This window comes from Drosophila virilis, chromosome 2 (assembly GCF_030788295.1).
Source record: "Drosophila virilis strain 15010-1051.87 chromosome 2, Dvir_AGI_RSII-ME, whole genome shotgun sequence".
In the NCBI taxonomy this organism is placed as follows: domain Eukaryota; kingdom Metazoa; phylum Arthropoda; class Insecta; order Diptera; family Drosophilidae; genus Drosophila; species Drosophila virilis.
In genome coordinates this window covers 31823031-31842970 of record NC_091544.1, presented here as the reverse complement: position 1 = coordinate 31842970, position 19940 = coordinate 31823031, and the positions used below count along the sequence as shown (strand labels likewise).

General features: G+C 40.1%; 2 protein-coding genes across 4 annotated transcripts in view; one reads left to right on the top strand and one right to left on the bottom strand.

Annotated features, from left to right (window-relative positions):
* nxf4 (nuclear export factor 4) overlaps positions 1 to 19940 on the top strand; it is a 114493-nt gene that overhangs the window by 74134 nt on the left and 20419 nt on the right. The window lies entirely within an intron of this gene.
* plh (pasang lhamu) lies at positions 865 to 19528 on the bottom strand. The gene is made up of 4 exons (XM_002056553.4): positions 19392 to 19528; positions 3048 to 3269; positions 2776 to 2983; positions 865 to 1150 (listed from the first exon to the last, which is right to left on the bottom strand). Exons 2-4 carry the CDS (start codon positions 3197 to 3199, stop codon positions 929 to 931), a joined length of 582 nt encoding a protein of 193 aa, XP_002056589.1. The 5' UTR covers positions 3200 to 3269; positions 19392 to 19528; the 3' UTR covers positions 865 to 928.

Below are 19940 nucleotides of genomic sequence, written 5' to 3'. Positions count from 1 at the left end.
TCTTAGAGCTTGTTGCAAGGGTATTAAATGTTATTGCTTGTGTGTTTAATAGCCTTTGTCAGCATATATTAGATAGTAAAATACTTGACACCACCATCAAAACTAAGCCTCATGCAACGCGCAGTGGCATTTCGTCTCCCACGAGCCCTATAAAAAAAAAATAAACCACAAAGGCAGACACATTTCTCGAATATGATGTGTAGAAACATAACAGAACAGAACAGTCCATTAATTACTTACTTTAATATGAAATGATAAAAACAACAACCCGGCCAAACGACTAAAAGTGCGCCCGACTAGAAGATTCCTTTTACCATACATACATACACAAAAATACAAGCAGCTTAGCCGCAAACTGTGCAGAGTACTTTCTTGATTAACTCTGGGTAAAAAAAAGGAAATTTTTTGGATATGTGTAGACTATACAAGAGGTTACATGAGTTCTCGAGCTCATAAAGTCTCCGATTACAAACTCAGCACCCTGTCATGATCAAGAATATATATGCTTTATCAATTTGGAGTTGCTTCCTTCTGCTGTGAATATGCCCAATAACATTTTCAAAGGGTATAATAAAATGACCCATGTCAACTGGCTCGAACAAAACAATCTAAAAGGGTACAAATTTTGTCTGCCTCATTTAGTATATCGTAGAATACAAATACTTCAACTAAAAAAGAACTTATCACAGCTCATTTATCAGCAACAATTAATGACTGCCTTATACGCAGGGTATAGAATACATAATATATGTATGTATATATATATTTAAATATGTGTTGCTTTTGACATGCCATTAAGCGTCGAGTTGCGTTAGATTGGGGCAAGTGTGGGTTGTACTTGGGGAAATCAACTTTTAAACAGAATTGTAATTAAAATATATATTTATTTAGGACTTAAAATGGGTTTGTTCTGTTTGATGCTGTCTTTTCACATTTCCAAAAAGTGTATGTCCACGGCATGATGATCAACATCGACATGTGGATGCAGCTGCAGGAATTTCACATAGGCCAAGAATGTTGTCCAGCACATGCTGAAAAACGACGTGAATATCACCTGATTTCGGGCCGGGACAAAGGCAAAGTTCACCGTCTGCACGCAGGGCCAATAAATAACGCCGACCTTATAGGCATCCAGGAATTTATCGCTAACCTGTGAGAGGTAGAGAGAGAAAAAGAGATCGGTTAACATTTAGTTAGTGCGTTAGTGGGCGTGGCATGTGCCCTCGCACGTTATTTTAAATGCCAGCCCGGAAAATTGTAATTAAGCGCCATCGACGCTGAAATATTGGTAAAAAAAAATATATTTACGAACGGGTGTGGGTGTAAAAATGCTGCTGGGTGTTTTTGGGTGTGTGTGTGTGTGTGTTTGTATGTGTGCCATGCACTATAGCACTGGGCGTGGCATTTTGTTAATGTTGTTAATTAAAAAGCCTTTTGGCATCGCACATTTTCACTTTTGGCCACATTCGTTGGAAAATTACGGAAATTATATTTATGTTGGGTCGAAAAGTCAACAAAAAAAAATTGTGGCCCAAATGGCAATTGGCGCTGGACTACTAATTAAGCACAAAGTGGACACTTTTTATATGTTGCGATATGTACTTTAAGTACGGCTCTGCCAATACCTTCAATAATGCTGCAATTACTTTTTTTTATGGCCCACACAAGTGCTGGCAATTATGAAAAGTCAACGTATGTGCTCTCTAATTAATTTGTCTTTTAAATTTGATTTCATCTCTATATGAATTGAGGTCTAAATCTTGCATAGAAATAACAATAGAGTTGTTTATGGCGCAGCCTGCTCAGACAAAGTTTGCCAATCAGCCAGACATCCACCCAGTCGGCCGGTTCGAACTCGGGGCTCCGACTCAGATTCAGACTCCGACTACGGCACGGAGCGGAGTCATAGATCTTGGCAACGCATGCAAGCCAAATGAGACAACGCTCGGTTGACATAAATATATGGTAAAACATTTACATTTACCAAGATAAATGGTTTCTAATGATATAGAAGTAACTTGGAGTTCGACTACGAACACGGGCTGAGCAGTTGGGGCCGGCAAGCCAACAAATCAATGCTGACAACTCGGTACAGAGCCAGAGACACAGACACAGACAGAGCCAAAGACAGAGATAGTGAGACAGACAGGTGATATTTATGCACGCTTACAGATGCTGGGCGGCAGATACAGATACATAGACGGAGGCCCAGATACTGGGCCAGTCGAGTGTAACTGTCGTGAGAAAATGTATTTCCGAAATAACCACACACACACAAAGTCCATAAACCTAATTTCAAAACAAACAAGAAGAATAATTATTCGATGAATATTGCCGAATATTGAATACCTTATAAATACATATATATATATATATATATATATATATATATATATATATATATATATATATCTAAATATATTCAATATATTTGTATATATATATACATTTATTTCTTAATGAGATGTCTGCTTTTGTCATGTCATGAGCGTGAGCCGCAATGCAATGGGATTTATGATAACGATAGCGATTACGATAACGATAACGATAACAAATTGAGCACTGACCAAGAAACACATTTTCATATGCAATAACAATAATAATAACAATAACCATAACGATGAAAGACACGGGCAAAAAAGAGAGGGGGCAGCGGCAGACAGAATCAGATGTTATCAACTGGAATGACTTAATGTTCGTCGTCAATTGGTCGTGAAAAAAAAAAAGAAGAAACACAAACAACTAAAACTGAGATCGATGGATCGATGAACGTACCTCCTGTTTGGCCTGGGCAAACGATTGGCCCTCCATCAGGGTCATGGAGAAGAGAAAGGAACTGATGGCCATGGGATCGTATGCGGTTTGTTCGGTGATCGCCTTGCAGAGAGATGACTTAATATCTGTGCGGGGCCACATGACGCCGGCCAGTCTTATCCAAAAATATATTGTCGGTCCCATAAAAAAGAAGCCAAATAAACTGAATCTGCGAAAAAAGGGACAAAAAGCGATGCCAATTATCTCTGACGCTCTGCTTGTTGAGTGCCCACCTCAGACACTTCATCCAGTCGTAAGTGCGGAATGTCCGTTTCTCGATCAGCGTCTGCTCGACGAGGCAGCCAATCGGCCACAGGGTCCCGTATGATATCATGCCTCGTATGATTTTATATTTGTTTGTCAAATTTACAAAATTACGAAACATTTTCGCGCCTTTCTTGGCTCACGCTCAGATCTTAAGTGCTTGAAAACACACAAAACAACAAAAAATTGGCCTGAAAGAGAAATTTGCGAGACGGTCAATAAATCGATGGATTGCCTGACCTACTGCTCATATAAAATGGAAACAATTGAATTTGTTGTTAAGTCAATGCATTGCTTATATACCAAATTATATCATAGTAATTAATCTAGGTTTTTTTGTGCTCCCATTGAGCAGAGACAAACCAAAACCAAAGCTTATGTTAAGTATTAATTTTATGGTAGTTCATCTCCGCTGACTCTCATTTTATTGCTTAACTTTAAATGAAAGTGATTTGATTCACGCTTAAGATTATCCAAAACCAGAAACTACAGTAAATTTTAAATTCCAACTCGGGTTTCCCGGATTATGGCCAGCTCTCTGTCTCTTTGATGTCTATGCTGTTATTTATTATAGAGCTCTGTTTGTCAAATCGGATTACGTTTTAATCTTTTCCCCTGGTTTTTACATTTTTATAATTACTTTTTGTAACATTCCCGTCTGTTATTAGCACGACTCTTGCCATTTGCTGCAGTTGAGCACAAACTCTCTTTGACATTGGCCACCTGCCGCAGTTTGAGTTCTCCCCCTCCCAGCTTATTTGTGTACGTAGTTAACTGCACCTTCAACACTGCCAGCTCATTTAAAATTTAAATGTAAATATAATGCAAATTAATGTTAAGGAAACATTTTGTTATGGCCTGTGCCACGGCGAAGCCTGATCATCAAAGGCAAATGAGGACGAGAACAAGAACGCGGCCTGTTTGGACAGTTGCTCAGCAGTTACAGTATCAGGCACGCACAGTCGCAGACACACACACACACTCACACTCACACACACACTTACACACAGTGCCTGCGTCACGTCCTAGGCCAGAACAACGTGAACGGGACAGCAGCGACAACGTGTACATGTTAATTACTTGTGAAAATATGCAACAGACGGCTAACAACAACAAGAACAGGAGGCAGCCCGCAATTTGCCATGATGTATACTTTTTCACACCAACTAAAAGTGCACCAGCTCGTTTTGAGCAGAGGAGGACGAGAGACCCGAGCCCGAACCCGCTTGCCGGCCTGTCCTATTGTTGTGAGTGCCCTTCTAAGTGTACCTGCCTGGTGGTTGGGCTGGCGTGTGTGCGGGCATACTAATTACAACAACGAAAACAACAACAACAGGAGCCACCCCGCCAGTGGATTTGGCTCTTTAATCGCTTCAACAACTGTTTCTTCAACTTCCTACCCACACCCAAAACCCAGCCCGAACTTCAGTTCGAGGCCCATTTTAATTTCTTTGCCTCTGCGGCTCATTAAGCGTTCGGGCAGAGCCCAACAGAAAATAAAAGAACTTCAAATCACACATCGTTCATTTGCTTTGCCGCTTTTCGGTCGCCTGTTATTGGATTTTGTATACCCTGTTACCTGAATAATGCAGCGTATATATAGTATTTTACTATATATATTGAGTAAAGGTACTTATTTTAGAATTATACATACTTTGAATACGCATTTTTTAATTAAAATTTAGGTTTTTTGCTGAGGGTGGTAAAGCTTTCTTAAGTTAAGTATGAAATACCTATTTCAAATTGACACATGAAATAGGCATGGAAATTCGGAATTTAGAACATTGAGCATTTAAGTTTTTAGTTGAGATGTTTTTGAATTAGACAATGGTTCAAAATATATCAAATATTGTTGAATGCTTAGCTATCTTTTATGAGAATTAACAAACTGTGAAGTTTAGTCTAGAGGTAGAGTATTTCTTAGATTTAAAATTGAAGTGAGGCATTTCGGAATTATAACAAGTTATTGAATTAAGAAATCAGATTTTCGCCTCACTTTGATCTCCGACTCTATAATTGATGTGAACTACAGGGTATTTACTCGTCGGTTACTAAGTGTTGAAGCACTCTTGTTTGTGTTTTATTGCATTGTACTTTTGATTTCGGGGTTTCGGGGACTGACTGACTGCCGTTCGTAAGTATCTTTCGCTCAAGCCTAATTGCTTTTTATGACAGTCGAGTGAATATGATAAATCTTTTCGTGTTCCCTGTTCTGCTCTGTGCTGTTGTCTGTTAGCTGTTATGTTGTTCCGGCTAGAAACATTATTTCGACATTTGTCGGGATAGAAACATTCTTTGCAATTAAATTTTGTGTCTTTCGTATATTTCGGCATTCCAGTAGCGAGCACCACACGACGCGTTGCCATAATACTTCGACATCTGTTACACGTTGGAACAACGACCCGCCCCTGGCACGCCCTGCGCTCATTAAGCTGCGTCTCTCGTCTGTCTCTCTGTCTGTCATTCCGTCCCCTACCCTGTAAGACAGTCAAGTGTGTCAGCTGTGCGAGTGCCTCGATGTGTGACATTTATTTGCAAGTGGCTGCGGATTTCATTAGAGCACTTCGAGTGGCTCAGAGACCCACATGAAAGGGCTACAAGGGCCTCGCAAGTGCTTCGTCTGAGCTACCCCTTCAGACACAACTGCGGCACATCGTGACAATTGAACTTGACACTTGATACGATTCCATTCGATTGCCTCAGTTTGCGGGCAAGTTGCAAGATTTTATATTATTTCTAGGTAAATTGTGGTATGCTAAACATATGCCTTTCAAGTTCTTCAAGCAAGTTCTCACGGGGCTATGATATTAGACAACTTTATATATATATTTATATAGTACACTCAGAGAAAAACGCTGCTCTTTATTCGAGCAAAACTGCAATTGGATTTGGTCTTTAAAGTTCAATTAATTCTTTAAAAAAATATGAATCATATTAGACATTAAAATTAAACGTTATTGACCAAAGAAAAGCAAGAAAAGTTACCACGTAATTAGGATGATAAATTTAATCATTTTTACTTGAACTTGTAGTTTATTTATCGTTGGCAAAGTTAATTTTACAATCTATCTTATAATAAAGGATTTCATTGGATAACAATTTTTGAAGTATCTCCAAGATTTCCGCTATTTCCGTTGGTTGCCATAAACTATATAAAATTATTAATCCAAATATGCATGTATATAAATCCAATTTCGGTGTCGGCTATATTTTTCGAGCGCAGTTTTCTACTAGCTGAAATGGATTTGGGCAACTTATTTGGCTGTCTGCTTTTATATTTTGCCTGGCGATAAATTTTCCAATGCGCCCCTCAGCGACTGTGCAACAAAATCATTTTCACGCTCGCCTCCAACAAAAACTATAACAACTGCAGCAACTGCAACTGCAACTTTGCAACTGCAACAGGCAGCAGGCGTGGACGAGGCATTGCGCATAAATTAAAAGTAAAATGTTTATTTACGCTGTGTCCAGAAGGATGTATCAATGCCAACTCGAGGAGGGCACGGTGAGGGGGGGTCGGGACTTGCAACAACTGAACCGCCTGCCAGTTTCCTGTACAACATTTGCATTTTGACGCCGTTTTACGCATGATGTGGATAAGAGATGCCCGAACCCTTCTCCCTTCCCTCTCCCACTCTCTGGCATGTCTGCGTTGCCGCTTATCAGCCAAATGAAATCAAAGAGCGTGAGAGAGATGGAGAGGGGGGTAGGGGAATGCAGATAAAGGGGGCGTCGCTGAAGTCAGAGCCTGCAGCATCTTGCAACATTTTGTTTTAATTTCGCACTCTTGAAAAGTGGCAGCCGCCACTCGAACTGGCTTTTGATGTTGCCCAGACGCTGGCAGCGACGCGACGTCGCGACGTCAGCGTCAGCGTCAAAACTGTGGCAGCTGTTGTTTGGCTTCAGCAGAGGCAACCATCCAAAGCTCCATGGTCCATGCCCAGATACTAAGTGCCGCAAATACCCTGCAAATACCCTATTTCCCTTTGCGTTAAACTCGTTTCAATAAAAATTCACTTTTAATCTTTGGGGAGGTATTGAAGTGGTTTCCAGCCGCCACACTCGGAGAAAAAGCCAAGAATTTTATTTTCAAGCGAATAGCAGAATTGTTCTCCACTTAAACCTTTTATCCGGTTGTATTCAAGGGGTTTTTAGGTCGGACTTTAAGGCATATAATTTAATTATTTCGATATGCTAATGGCAGTGTATTAACGTTTCGGTATTTCCTTGTTGTCGTTTTCTCTCCTTTCATGTTTTATTATTTTATTGCGCTGCGCCTTGGGGGCGCTTCAGTGGCTACCTTTGCCAACCCCCACACCACCTGCCGCTTCCGCCCGCCCCGCTCACGCCATCCATTGCTTGGCTATGGCGCGTATTTCCTGTTGGTCTTCGGGCGGCACTGGCAACATTTCATTTAATTTAATTCTTTACAGTTTGCTTTGGTTTTTTATGATTAAATTTACAGCCTATTTTGCTGAGGCGGCGGCTACGGCAACAACAACAAAATACGAAACGTTTATTTTATTAAATATGATTATTGACTTTTTTCCGCTTTCAACATTTTGTTTCTCTCAATTTTTCAATTGATTTTCAATTTAATTTCGTCGTCGCCGAACTTCACAGAACATTTTAGTTGGCGTTGTTGTCGCAAGTGCCACATCAAAGGCCAAAAAGACGACTCTAATTGCAGCCCGCGAGCATCGCTGCCTACTACAGCTATATAAGTATCTGTATCTGTATCTATATCTGTAAATGTATCTGTATATGTATCTTGTGCGCGTATCTCAAGGTGTGAATTGTGATTGCATTCGCTGCGTCCGCAGTGAAGATTTCTTTGTACCTTTGCCATGCACAATTTTTTTTCTCTTTTGCTTTTTTATTTGATTTCCAGTTGCCTTTTCGGCTCTTGTTTATTGAACTTTGGATGAACGATAGCAACAGCAGGGGGCCGCTTGCCAGAGAGGAAGGTTGGGGAAAGTGGGCGACGCGCTAGTTTTAAACATATTGAAACATGTGTATTTGTCGACTGATGGATGCGGGCTGTTTGTTCTTTGCGCCGAACACCATGATTTGATTTATTTGTACACAACTTTATGATATTTACATGTCTGAAGGCCCGAGGAGCTCAAAGTGGAACGGGGACTGGCATTGAGCACCACCGGGCCTTCGTTGCATGCAATCTGCGTTTTAACTGTAAATATTGGGTTCACTGAGCGTGTTACGCCTCCCAGTTGTGAGTGTGTGTCTGTGTGTTTGTGTGTCAAAAGTCAACATAAGGGTTCGGCTATGGGAATTCGTATGAACATGGCAGCGGGCACCCCAAGCGCTTCCCATTTTTCCTAATTCACTTTGAGGCCATCAGCTGTATAATAATGAAGTGTAATAAATCTAGCTTGCTTTTAATATATAATATCTTGTTTTAAAAAAGATGAGATTGCACACGAGTTCTCTAAGTGACACAGTCATTCAGGCCACTAAACAAATAAATCGCTGGTTCGACTAGTTTATGTGTTTTAACTGAAGACTTATTAGTCATACTAATAATACTTACATACATACATATTTACATATTTACTTTGCTGGCTCGAATCTCTGGCGTTACCATAAAATCGATTCGAAAATGGTGGAATTTGCTTATGGAAGCTTCTTTCTGCTTGACTAAGTGCATTGTCCCTTAACGTTCGTTCATTAACAGGGCTTTCACCTAAATTATTTCAATCAAGTGCCGCCTCCTTTTTTCAATGCACTCAATCAAGTGCAATTATTGGAAGGAGCACAAATTTTTGTGGCCAGGCGGGGTTCCGTGCTTATCTAATGCTGTTCATCTGCAGCCTGTTCTTTTTAGTGGATTTCTTTGGCCCTCCTGCCGCTTAATGCTCTTAGTTTGGCCGGGCTGCCTGCCATGCTCGATTATCATTATCAATGCATGCCCCGTCATAATTAATAAGACTCACCCTCGCCCAAAGGCAGCAGCACGCAAGACTGCAATCAGTTGCCATTGTGCCAGGCAACGACTGCCTTATCAACAAACCCAGCCCGAGTCCAATAAACCAGCTGCTGTTCCTGTTTTCTGACCCATTTGGCTTTCCCGCTCGCTCGGTGTTTGCTTAGGCGCTCCTGGCCAATTAAGGCCTTCCTGTTGCGCAAAATATCGTAAACAGTTCTTGTGTTATTTCTTGTCTCCCCTTTTTTACCCTCGCCCCGATGGCGTGTGTGATAATATTTTTTTGTCTGTCCTTAGCTAACCACCTACTCGTGATATGTATTTTCCCAATGCCCAGACCCCTTGCCCAGAAATGAAAACATCACACACGCTCAATTTCAAGTGTCGAAACGCCCGACAGCTGTGATAACACAAGGGACATGGAAATGGTTCGCCCTTCTCTGCGCCCGCCGGGCACAACGTTGGCTAAAGTTTTAAAATAACACCAGAGAGAGATAGAGAAAGAAAGGGACCAACATTTTATGAAATAATTTTTGCATTAAAAACAAAAACAAAACCGAAAGGAAACCCTGCAAAGTAGTTGGCAGCATGTGTTGCCAACTAAAATATTGCAATTGCGCTTGATTTTCGCTTCTTTTATTATAATTGCTTTGGCTGGGCTTCTGTTATTCTTCTTTGACTGTGTCTAAAATGATGTGCCAGGCCCAGGGCGGAGAACAAACGGATACGTTGCCCAAAACAAGAGAATCCAATTTCGTTAGAATTTGATTGTCAACCCGAATAACGAGGCGACAGACAGACAGACAGACATACATAAAAGCAATAGGCGGGCAGGCAGACAGTTTGTCAGGGACAGCAGGCCGACAACAGTGAATACATTGAATTTTAGAAACAAAGAAATATACCAGAGCTGTTGCCATATACATACACAACTTGCATTGTGATATTCCAGAATTCTCGGTACGACGCACAAGTGTCAAGAGCAGCACATGACACTTTCTGGCCGCACTCACAGCTACACAAAATATTCAAGTGCCTGATAGATCCTATATACATAAATATATATATTTTTATTTGTAATCCAACAATATTTAGTTTTGTTAGTTTTGACATTAAGCGGGAACAGGCCCAAACGACAACTAAGCCAAATTGACGTTTTGTGTGTGGCCCCAGTCCCGACCCGGAGTGGATTTCGGTGCTTAAACTTTGTCTGGCATTGACATTAGAATTGTCACGCATTCTGCATTTGATTAGGATGCGCCAAGTGGGGCGAGTAACTAACGCATATCCAACCTAAAAAGCGTCTGGTAAATTATTTGAATTTAAGTTTAAAACTTATAACAAGAGGTCAAGTATCAAAAGTTGCTTATAAGAGGTGGTCGATTGCTTAGAAGGCACGGTATACAATAGGCACGAGGCTTAGCAGGCGGTTTACAAGGAGGTTATCGTGTACCCAGTTCATTAGGTAGTTTTGCTCTATCAATTGTTTAGAGACCCCTAACTGTACTCTACGTAATTGACGTGGTGGGCTATAAAATGTGGCGGATTGATTACAAAGGATGCTATATAATAGTCAGTTTAACAGGAGGTATACAAGGAGGAGGAGTCATGTACCCTGCTCATTAGTTTCTTTTGCTCTATTTATTGTTTAGAGTTCCCAAACTAAACTCCGCCGTGATTGACATGGAACATTTATTTTTACTAGAGCATCAGCACCATCAATTATCAATGCATAGTATATTAGGTAGTTCGACACTGCCACTAAAAGTGGATGGTTCCAATCGCTTCATCATTTACAGGTCTCGGCCATGCGAGTCTCTGTCGGGTTGCACATGTGTGTGTTGCGCCCACGATAGTTGGAAGCCCCGTGGGGTTACATTGAACCCAGTGGAAAAATAAAAAGCTGTGCCCAAATTTAGACCCCGGTTCACTGCACTGCGCCACAACGAGTGCTTGTTGTTGTCGTCTAGATCGAAAAAAAAAAAACAAAATAAATAAAATGCCAGCACAACTGTCAATTATGGACGTAGTGCTGGGCCATCGCACACACAAGTACAATAAACAAATATACCCAGTAGAGTATGTAGTATGTAGTAGTAGATATATGTATATATTATATATATATATATATATATGAGTAAACAGCAGCAATTGAATTTGTTGATGCCGTCGCTGGCTGCCTGCTTCGCTGGTCGGATTGATGGCATTGATGGCGTAGGACGCGGTCTCGAACTTGCGCCGGGAACTCCGCTGCCCCTCCACCGCCGCCTATTGACACATGCCACATACGAAAATGCAACGTCAAAGTCATTTGTCACGCGCCGGCTACAAAGAACGGTATCAATGAGCGAACAATGAACCAGGCGGCGGGCAAATAAACACCCCACCACAGCCCGCCGCAGCGGCCGCCTACCACATGTCGGCCCAAACTCGAACTCGAACTCGAGCCGCGAGCGAATCGAACCACACAGCGCACAGAAATAAATGTTGAGCACACACTAAATCAACAATTATGTATAAGATAAGCAAACGTTGGAACGAGTGGATCGGAACCAATGCGAACCACTGCGAGCCAAAACGAACAAACTAACGAACCATTCGAAATGTCAGTGAGCGGGCCTCAAACGAACTTCCGCAATTATTTACAATCGCTCGCATATCCCATTAAATTCAGCAGACGACGAGCCAACAATTTCTATGCCGCGACCCCTTTTTTCGTTTTTCTTTATCAGTGTTGCCCGTTCGTGGCCGGGTTCGATGGATCTGCCCGAAATTAGTTGCCAGTAGCCAGACACAAAGGCAAAAGGGGTGCAGACCGCTTAAAGGGCAGCTTCCCTCCCCCCTCTCGGCTGAAACTCGCCTGCTGGAAACCCCTGACAGTACCCCTGACGCAGCGGGTTCGAACCCTGTCAGCTTGTAATTTCATGCACTTAAACTCGCATTATATTTATTTTTTATTTTTTTTGCTCTGTTCTGTTAATTTTCTTGTTTGTCTGATTTAGTTTTTTTTTTTTCAATTTTTTTTTGTTTATTTTTGGAACGTCATCGTTTACTTTTTGGGAAACCTTAGGCCCTCTTCATTTATTTTTCAATTTTGTTTATTACTTTTTTTCTTGATACAATTTGAGGTGTAGTCATTATCATTTGGACGCTCTTCTGCGTGCCGAGTCCGTAATTACATTTATGGCTTGTGTACAGCAGGGCCAGTATACCCCCGAGGGCTGGGTCTGGGCCTGAGTCTGAAGACGGGGCTGGGACTGCGTTCCGTGTGTTAAATTATATGGCCAGTCATTGCATTTATGAGCGCAGTTACATGAGCTTGTTCTTTTTTTCTTTTTTTCATTTTATAGTTGTTTTTGGGGTCGCTTATTACACGGCAGCTTATCAAGAGCTTTAGTTTTGCGGCAGTGATTAAAAAGTAGGGCAATTCGAACTGACTTAATAAATATTGTATAATGACAATTTATTCTAATTCTCCTTAAAAAAGCACTGGCTACTGAGATTCGAGCCTACGGCCCTGTCTTTCCTTCTCACCTAACGACGGAACATTAATTTAATGTTGGATTCCTGTAGGAGCTTTCAGATTATAACTAAATGTGACTCATTCATTCACAAAGCATTCAAATATTCTCAACTGTTGTCGAGAAGAATTCTAGATTGTGGCAGCTTAACCTCGTTTCAAAAGCATTTCAGGCAGCGCAAGAATTACATGAAAAGTGGCAAGCGGCAAGTGGCAAGAAGCAAGAAGCAAATGGCAAGTGGCAAAGTGGCAAGCCAAATGCAAAATCAAAGGAAAGAAAATTAACATGAAGTGAATTTCGAAAGGCGGTCTCAGTGCAGATAAGTACATCGAAACAGAAAGGCAGAGAGACAGACGGACGGACGGGCGGGCGGGTGGACGGGCTGATGGCAAACGTAAAATTTGGCAAGCATTCGGAATAGCAGAGCACGTGCTTATAGCGCAAAAGAAATGTGGAAACTTTTATTTCCTAAGAGACCCACTGAGACAGCCAGTCGACATGGACGTGACGGACAGCGAGAGGGACGGGGTAAAGGGACGGGGCGGCGGGACAGTGGGAACGAACGTCAACGTAATCATGAGGCAATTTTTTCTTACTCGGCAACTGGCAACTGCAATTTGTAGTCAACGTTCTCTTAGACAGCCTCAGCCTCAGCCTCAGCCTCAGCCTCAGCCTCAGCCTTCGCCCGGCAGGGACTTAAGAAATGGGACAGCTGAGTTCGACTGCTGTTTTTTGACCCACTCAAAAAAACACACACACACACACACAGACTCCCGCAGAGTGTGTGTTCTTGTCGCAGCTACTTAAGCAGAATTAATCTTTTTTGGCAAATAAATCACGTGGCACGCTGTTTCCGTTCCGTTTGCCTTGTTGTATGCGCAATTTGAATAAAAAATGCCAACTCGAAACTCGCCAGCGTAACCGACTAGAAGATACCCACCCAATGATACTTTATATTAGACTAAACGTTGACTTAGTTTTGATGCCAAATTAGTAAACAGATCAAAGTTTGACAAAGTAAGGCAATTTTGATATTAATGAGAAGGCTAAGGTATAGAAAGAGGAGTATTCATTTTAAAATTGACAAGAAATCAAAACTTACTTTAAATGTTTTTAAATATTGCTTATTTCATTTTCAAAAAAGATTCAGTCGTCGGTCTACTCTGTTTAATGTATTTGCAATAATATTTAAGTACAGGGTATGATAATCGCATATTTAGCATTTTGAGATCAAGTACAGTTCATATATATATATATGCATATACCACTCCCAATTCACATTAAATCAGTGTTTATGTTTATTAAATTTATTACTTGGCACATGCACACATACATACATATGTACATTTGCACACACATAGTATATTTCTTTGCGTCTTTTGCATTGTTTTTTATTTGAAATAAATAATGCTTTGAGCTGAGGAAGCGGGTCGATTAATATAAATCAACGCCCGCCTGTGACATCCCACTGGCTGGGTCAGTAGTGTGGACAGGGTGTGCGCGGGGTGCAGTGCGGTGGGTGATGTATGCGGAGGGGACTGAGGTGGCTCAACTTTTCCTTTGTGGCTTTAATGAAAGTAATTTATTAAGTAATTTCTAAGCTTTTAGTCGTGACGCTTGTTGTTGAGCGTTTAATTAATTGGTTTTCTTATTAAACGCCAGCCAAAATGAATTATGCATGAGGTAGCGCTCGATGATATTGGAATCGGGCTTGTGTAACCTTTGCCTTGCCTTTGGCTCGCATCTAAAACCCAACCAGCTAAGTACATAAGATCTACAAAGGCGAGAAAAACCCGCATTTCTACGATAAAATATAAGGGGTGACGACTGTAATTGTTAATGAAATGTTAGATTAATAAATATTTCGCATTAAACAATTACAATTATAGTTATATACATATATTAAATAATAATTTATGGCGTAGGTGGATTAGATTGAAATTGTTTTAAGGTTTCCAATCGATTCGTTTTTTTTTGCTCCGCTCTTAGCCATGTTTCAATGCATTTGCCTTTAATTCTCTTGGGACTGGAAAACGTGCTCTTTTTTAGCCCGAAGATAGTTTCAAAGTCTTTGGACAACTGCTGTCGTTGTCGTTGTCGAATGTTGTCGGGGCTTGTGAATGTTGTCGCCGTAGCTGTTACGCGAGAGTCTTGTCTTGTAAATGACTAAGCGGCGCTCCAAAGAGACCCAGTTACAGCTGTGCGTCTGTCTGTCTGTTTGTCTGTCTGTGTGTAATACGAGTATCTGCAACACTTTGAGAAAAAAGACATTGAGAGATCTCAAATAAAAGAATTGACTAATTTTATTTCGGAATAACTCGCTTAAGCTGTCTAGACTTAAATAATTACAAGCCACCGAAAAAATATTTATATATACCAAATGTGGAGAAGGCCTCCTGGTAGCCTGTGTATCCTATGCGAAGCCTTAACTCGTTGAGAATTACAAGCACTAAAGAGTAAGACAACAACTAGTAGGACAAGAACTGGAAGACTGTAATCAATCTTAAATCATGCTTAAAATAGAATTTGATTTGAGTTGGGACAAGTACTCGAAATAATATTTGTGCTGTAAGGTTAGCTTATGTTGACCTTGCTTGGATTTTGGCAACGTTTTCACTCGCTCTCTTTTTTCTAAGTGTATTTTTTTGCAAATGCTGCGAACGGATATGCACAAGATGCGAAACGTGCTTTCCCAATAACGTCAGACAGACAATGACAAAATAAAGCCAAGAAACGATGCGAACCAACTTGGTTTCATTTATTGTTGTTGTTGTTGTTGTTGTGGCCTGTGCTAAAAACTGCAGCCAAAAAATAAATAAAAATATTTAAAGAAAACTGTCAAGATTTGCATTTATCGTTGTTGCCGCTAAGAAAATGCGCATGCGATAAAGTTTCTGTTGTCGTCTCGTCGGTATCTGGTATCTAGTAGCTGGTATCTCACAAATGCAAATACAGATACAGATACAAAAACACGTGCGTATATATATAGATATGCATGTCTGGCACTTGCATAATTTGCATATCGGGCAAATGTGGGGCTTTGCAAAAAAGAAGAGGAACCGCATCAAAAACATGAAATGCTTATCTAGACATAATTAAAAAACCAAGTGCTGCAAATGAAATGAATAAAATGAAAACAAGAATTCTCTGTTGATAATTGTTCGTTGTTTCCGCTCAAATTGAATATAAAAAATTATGCGTTTGGAGATTTTAATTGACACACCACAGAAAGGAATCAAATACCAAATTTATATTGGCGAAATTCTGCGAAGTTTTCATGATTGGGTTCGGTTTATTCGGGTTTTTGGTTTTTACCATTTGGCCATGGTTTTGTATTTGTAATTGGCATTTGTTATGTATTAATTTAATTAGTTGGCGTTTTGTGGTTTCAGCTGCCCAGCTCTGAGCCGACTCCCGCATCGGAACAATCGGATTAAATAGAAATGTGGGTTTTTTTTTGTGCTTTTGCAGATAGCAAAAATGTTCAGCACACAAATACGGGCTTTTATTTATTTATTTCTTTTTAAATATTTGCTTTTTGTCGGCTTTGTGTAATTTTGCCATATGCTAAATAAATTAAAATTGCAATTTATTGTCGAGATATTGTGTGCGTGCGTGTGGTTGAATGTGATAAATACATTTACATTTACTGCGAGCTAAAAAATAAACAAAGTTAAATAACATTTAAATTGAAATTCTGATATTTATGCAACTAAAATTTATGACAAGTTTATTGAACTTTTAATTTCGAACAGTTTAACCAGCCGATTACATTTAATATTTGATATGCGTAAAAAAAAAAAAACAGTGAAAAAGAATGAAATAATTAAATTATAAATCTGAATGTGCATACATTAGGTTTATTAAATCAAGTTTTTGCTGCTTTTTGACATTATCTGGTGGCAAGCAAAATACACTGAGAGAAATCATATAAAGTGCAACTGAGAATTTCTCGTCATTTCCTCATTTGTTGTAGTTTGAGCGGATACGTTGTTTTTCAATGCCCCCAATCCTGCATTTACACACGCACACACAAAAAACATATATATGCCATTAGCAACTATGCATATAATGGCCTCTACACAAATACACACACACACACATAGGCACACAGACACACGCACACACCCACAATCATTTCTATGGCAATAAATCCATCTTTATATACGGTTTACAATTCAATTTAAATGTAATTTCCCCTTTGCGAAATTGCTAAATTTCAACAGAATTCTTGTTAGGGGTGAGGTGTCAGCCATTCAGTCAGTCAGTCAGTCCGTCCGTCAGTCCGTCAGTCACACAGATAGTCAAATGTCGCAGACACGCCTTATGCTAGCAGCAGGCATGTAAATAATAGTGTACATCATAATTTTTCATTTGGCACGGTAGAAAATCGTTTTACACTTTCGACATAAATTGACGAAATAAATCATGTTGGCAACACGTGATTGGGGATTTAGGGCGGGGTGGCAACGCCGCACCTGAGTGCGCACGGCCGGAAAACGAGCACGAGAAATTGCAGAAAAAATAAAATTGTGTGTGTAGCTAGGCAAACGTAAGGGATAGGTATCATGTAGAGACCACTTTTCGTATACCCTAACAAAATTTATAAACATTTTAGAACATGAATGTATTCCTAATATGTGATGAATCTTTTCTCAAGCATTATTGAGAGGAATAATAAGTGTTTATTAACTTAATATTTCTTAATATACATATATATACATATATAGAAAGAGCTTACACGCTTCGTTGCAGCGCATTTGTATCTTACTTAATAATTTATGTGCTGTGCATTGTATTTTCATTTCGCGTTTATTATTTCGGACGCACAATGCGGCGTATGCGCAATGTTTGTGCATTTTTGCTTAACGTGTGCTTAAAATATTTTTGCCGTTGCGTAAAAGACAACAATTCTGTTTAATATTTATAATTTCATTAAATGTCCGTCCGTCCGTCCGTCCGTCTGTCGGTCTCACCGTCTACTCTAGCATTTTTGCCATGTCGGCTCTTTGCCATTTAAGTGCATTGTCAATTATAAACATTTTCATAAAAGGCCACGACCGGGTCGTCTGATTGAATTGTGGCCTCCGATATGAGCATGTACATATAACTGATAAATGTGATGAATGTGATATTTATTTTCATTAGCAATTACAAAATTGCATTTTAAGTGTAATTCATTTTTGATGTACGACTGATGCATGAACTGATTATTGAATTGTAGAGCTTTGTCTTCCAGTGGAACGAGGGGTATTAAATGCGCATTAGGCGCTCTTTGCACCCCACAGGGTAGCCTGGGTATTTCCGCTGTCCGCTCCTCGCCTGGTTGGCCGGGGGGCAGTCACTTATCGACCACATTAGCCTAATGATTTCGTCAAGTTTCTCAGTTTCATTGTCAGCACTTAAATGCAGGCTTCATTTGGTTAATTGCATGGCAAACGTTGTCATGATTAATGTTAATGCCAATGTGACTGCCCTTTGGGGCCTACACACAACAACTTCTGGCAGTCGAATATATTCGTGTATAGATCCCGAAATTAAAACCTGTTTCTAATTCATTTGATTCTTTTTTTTTTGCCTTTGAGCTGTTTTGTAATTTGATTCCCCGTTCGCAAAGTCAATTTCATTAATTGGAATTGTGCATTGAGCTGTTGAAAATTGATAGGCTGATTCAGGTAATCAATTTCACATCATTCAATTAATCTAGCATAATTAAAGTGTAGCCCGGGCCGAACTATATTTCCTGTATCAAATTGACATGCTATTGTAACTGGACGCTCGCTGAACATGCCGTTCGAAATTCTAGTATGTCTGGCCCAAAATTTATGCCGTATTGTTCATTAAATCTCGAGTTGATTTTGTACTGAAATGTTCTTCAATTAAGCATAATTCAACTAAGAATTAATAATTATTGCTTAAGGGTAGTACGTTCTTTATCGAAGTACACAATTTCTTAATCAATCTAGTCTTTTATATCAAATATTTTGGACTGTCGTGCTCTTGGAATAAATAAAAGAACTTCACTTCCTAAATTAAGTCTTGTGTTGGTAAATTTTAGAATTTAATAAAAATGCATGAAACAAATAGTTCATTTACAGTGGGCCTAAGGTACTTTTCTCAAATTATTCTTCAACTATTTCCAGTCTAAGCATGTTCCAAGGATGTTGAAACGTTTGCTTTTCACACTGAGGCTGGGCGAGATTAACGGAAGGCGTTTCGCTACCAACGATTGCCATTGCCGCCCATTTGGGCCGTAAGTGGAGCAAGGCTTCTCTCGTTTCGCAATCTTGGCACGCCAACTCATACCCACTACCCCCCGCAACAACTACCCCTGCTCCGGCACCTGCTCCCCGCTGGCAATCGTCAATTGCCCATTTGCATGACCCACTTGCGCTGAGAATTATAAAGCAAAAGGCATGCTTATGTATGCATAAACCCGAACAGTTGCCGTTTTAGCACCGAGCAACGAGCAGCGAGCACCTCGAGGGGCTGTCTCTATCGGGGCATTACGTATACGCCGCCTTGGCTGCCTCACATGCCACAGCACTGACGCTGACGTTAACTTGTACGTTAAAGTTGACGTTGCGATTGTCGCCTCTATTTATAGACGCCTTTTAATGAGCAAACTACTTCCGACAGACGCAGATTTGAACTTTAAAAAACACAAACACACACTAGAGTTATAAATAATCAGCTGGCAATTAGCAATTGCAATTCACATGGCAAGGCCTATGAAACACAATCGACAAATAATATTTGACTAGCAATTATCGAATTAACGCTCGACTTTCGCAGTTGGCTTGATTACGCAATCCTTGAATATATGTTTATAGGGTATATGTATTTACCCAATTAATTCAGTTGGAACTCGCTGCAAATGTTTTGCTGTAATTTGCGCAAATTCACGACGCGTTTAGGCCAAATAAAAACGAAAAACTAATTTGCAAAGCTCGCAAACTGTGCATCCCAATGTCAATGACAGCGCACGAGGCGCACAAGAACTGCACAAATCAGAAAGCTTTCAGAGATGTGAAACCCTCTCCCGCCGCCAATACAATCATTAGGATCATCATTCAATGTTACCTGATGGCTCTCTGCAGTTGTGTGTGGGTGTGTATATGTGTATGTGTTTGTGTGTTTTGTATTTGGTTGGCATTGCAAAAAGTATCTTTGTAGCTGACAATCAATAATATGCATTGTGAGTTGCAGGTTATTGTGAGCTGCTTTTATACTCTTACCGAGTATTATACGTTTGTCCTGAAATTTTTGTCCTTCGACTTATCGCTATATATCTTGACCTTAGCATTTATGAGCTTGTCTATAACCCGAATATATATCTTAGCATAAGGTTTCTATAGGCACAATTGAAGAAACATGTGCCACATGTCGAAAAGAGC

Coding starts and splice junctions, on each gene's coding strand:
- plh (XM_002056553.4), bottom strand. CDS start 3,199: ATGTTTCGTAATTTTGTAAATTTGACAAACAAATATAAAATCATACGA. Junction 2,984..3,047: donor GACTGGATGAAGTGTCTGAG/GTGGGCACTCAA, acceptor CTTTTTTCGCAG/ATTCAGTTTATTTGGCTTCT. Junction 1,151..2,775: donor TTGCCCAGGCCAAACAGGAG/GTACGTTCATCG, acceptor TACCTCTCACAG/GTTAGCGATAAATTCCTGGA.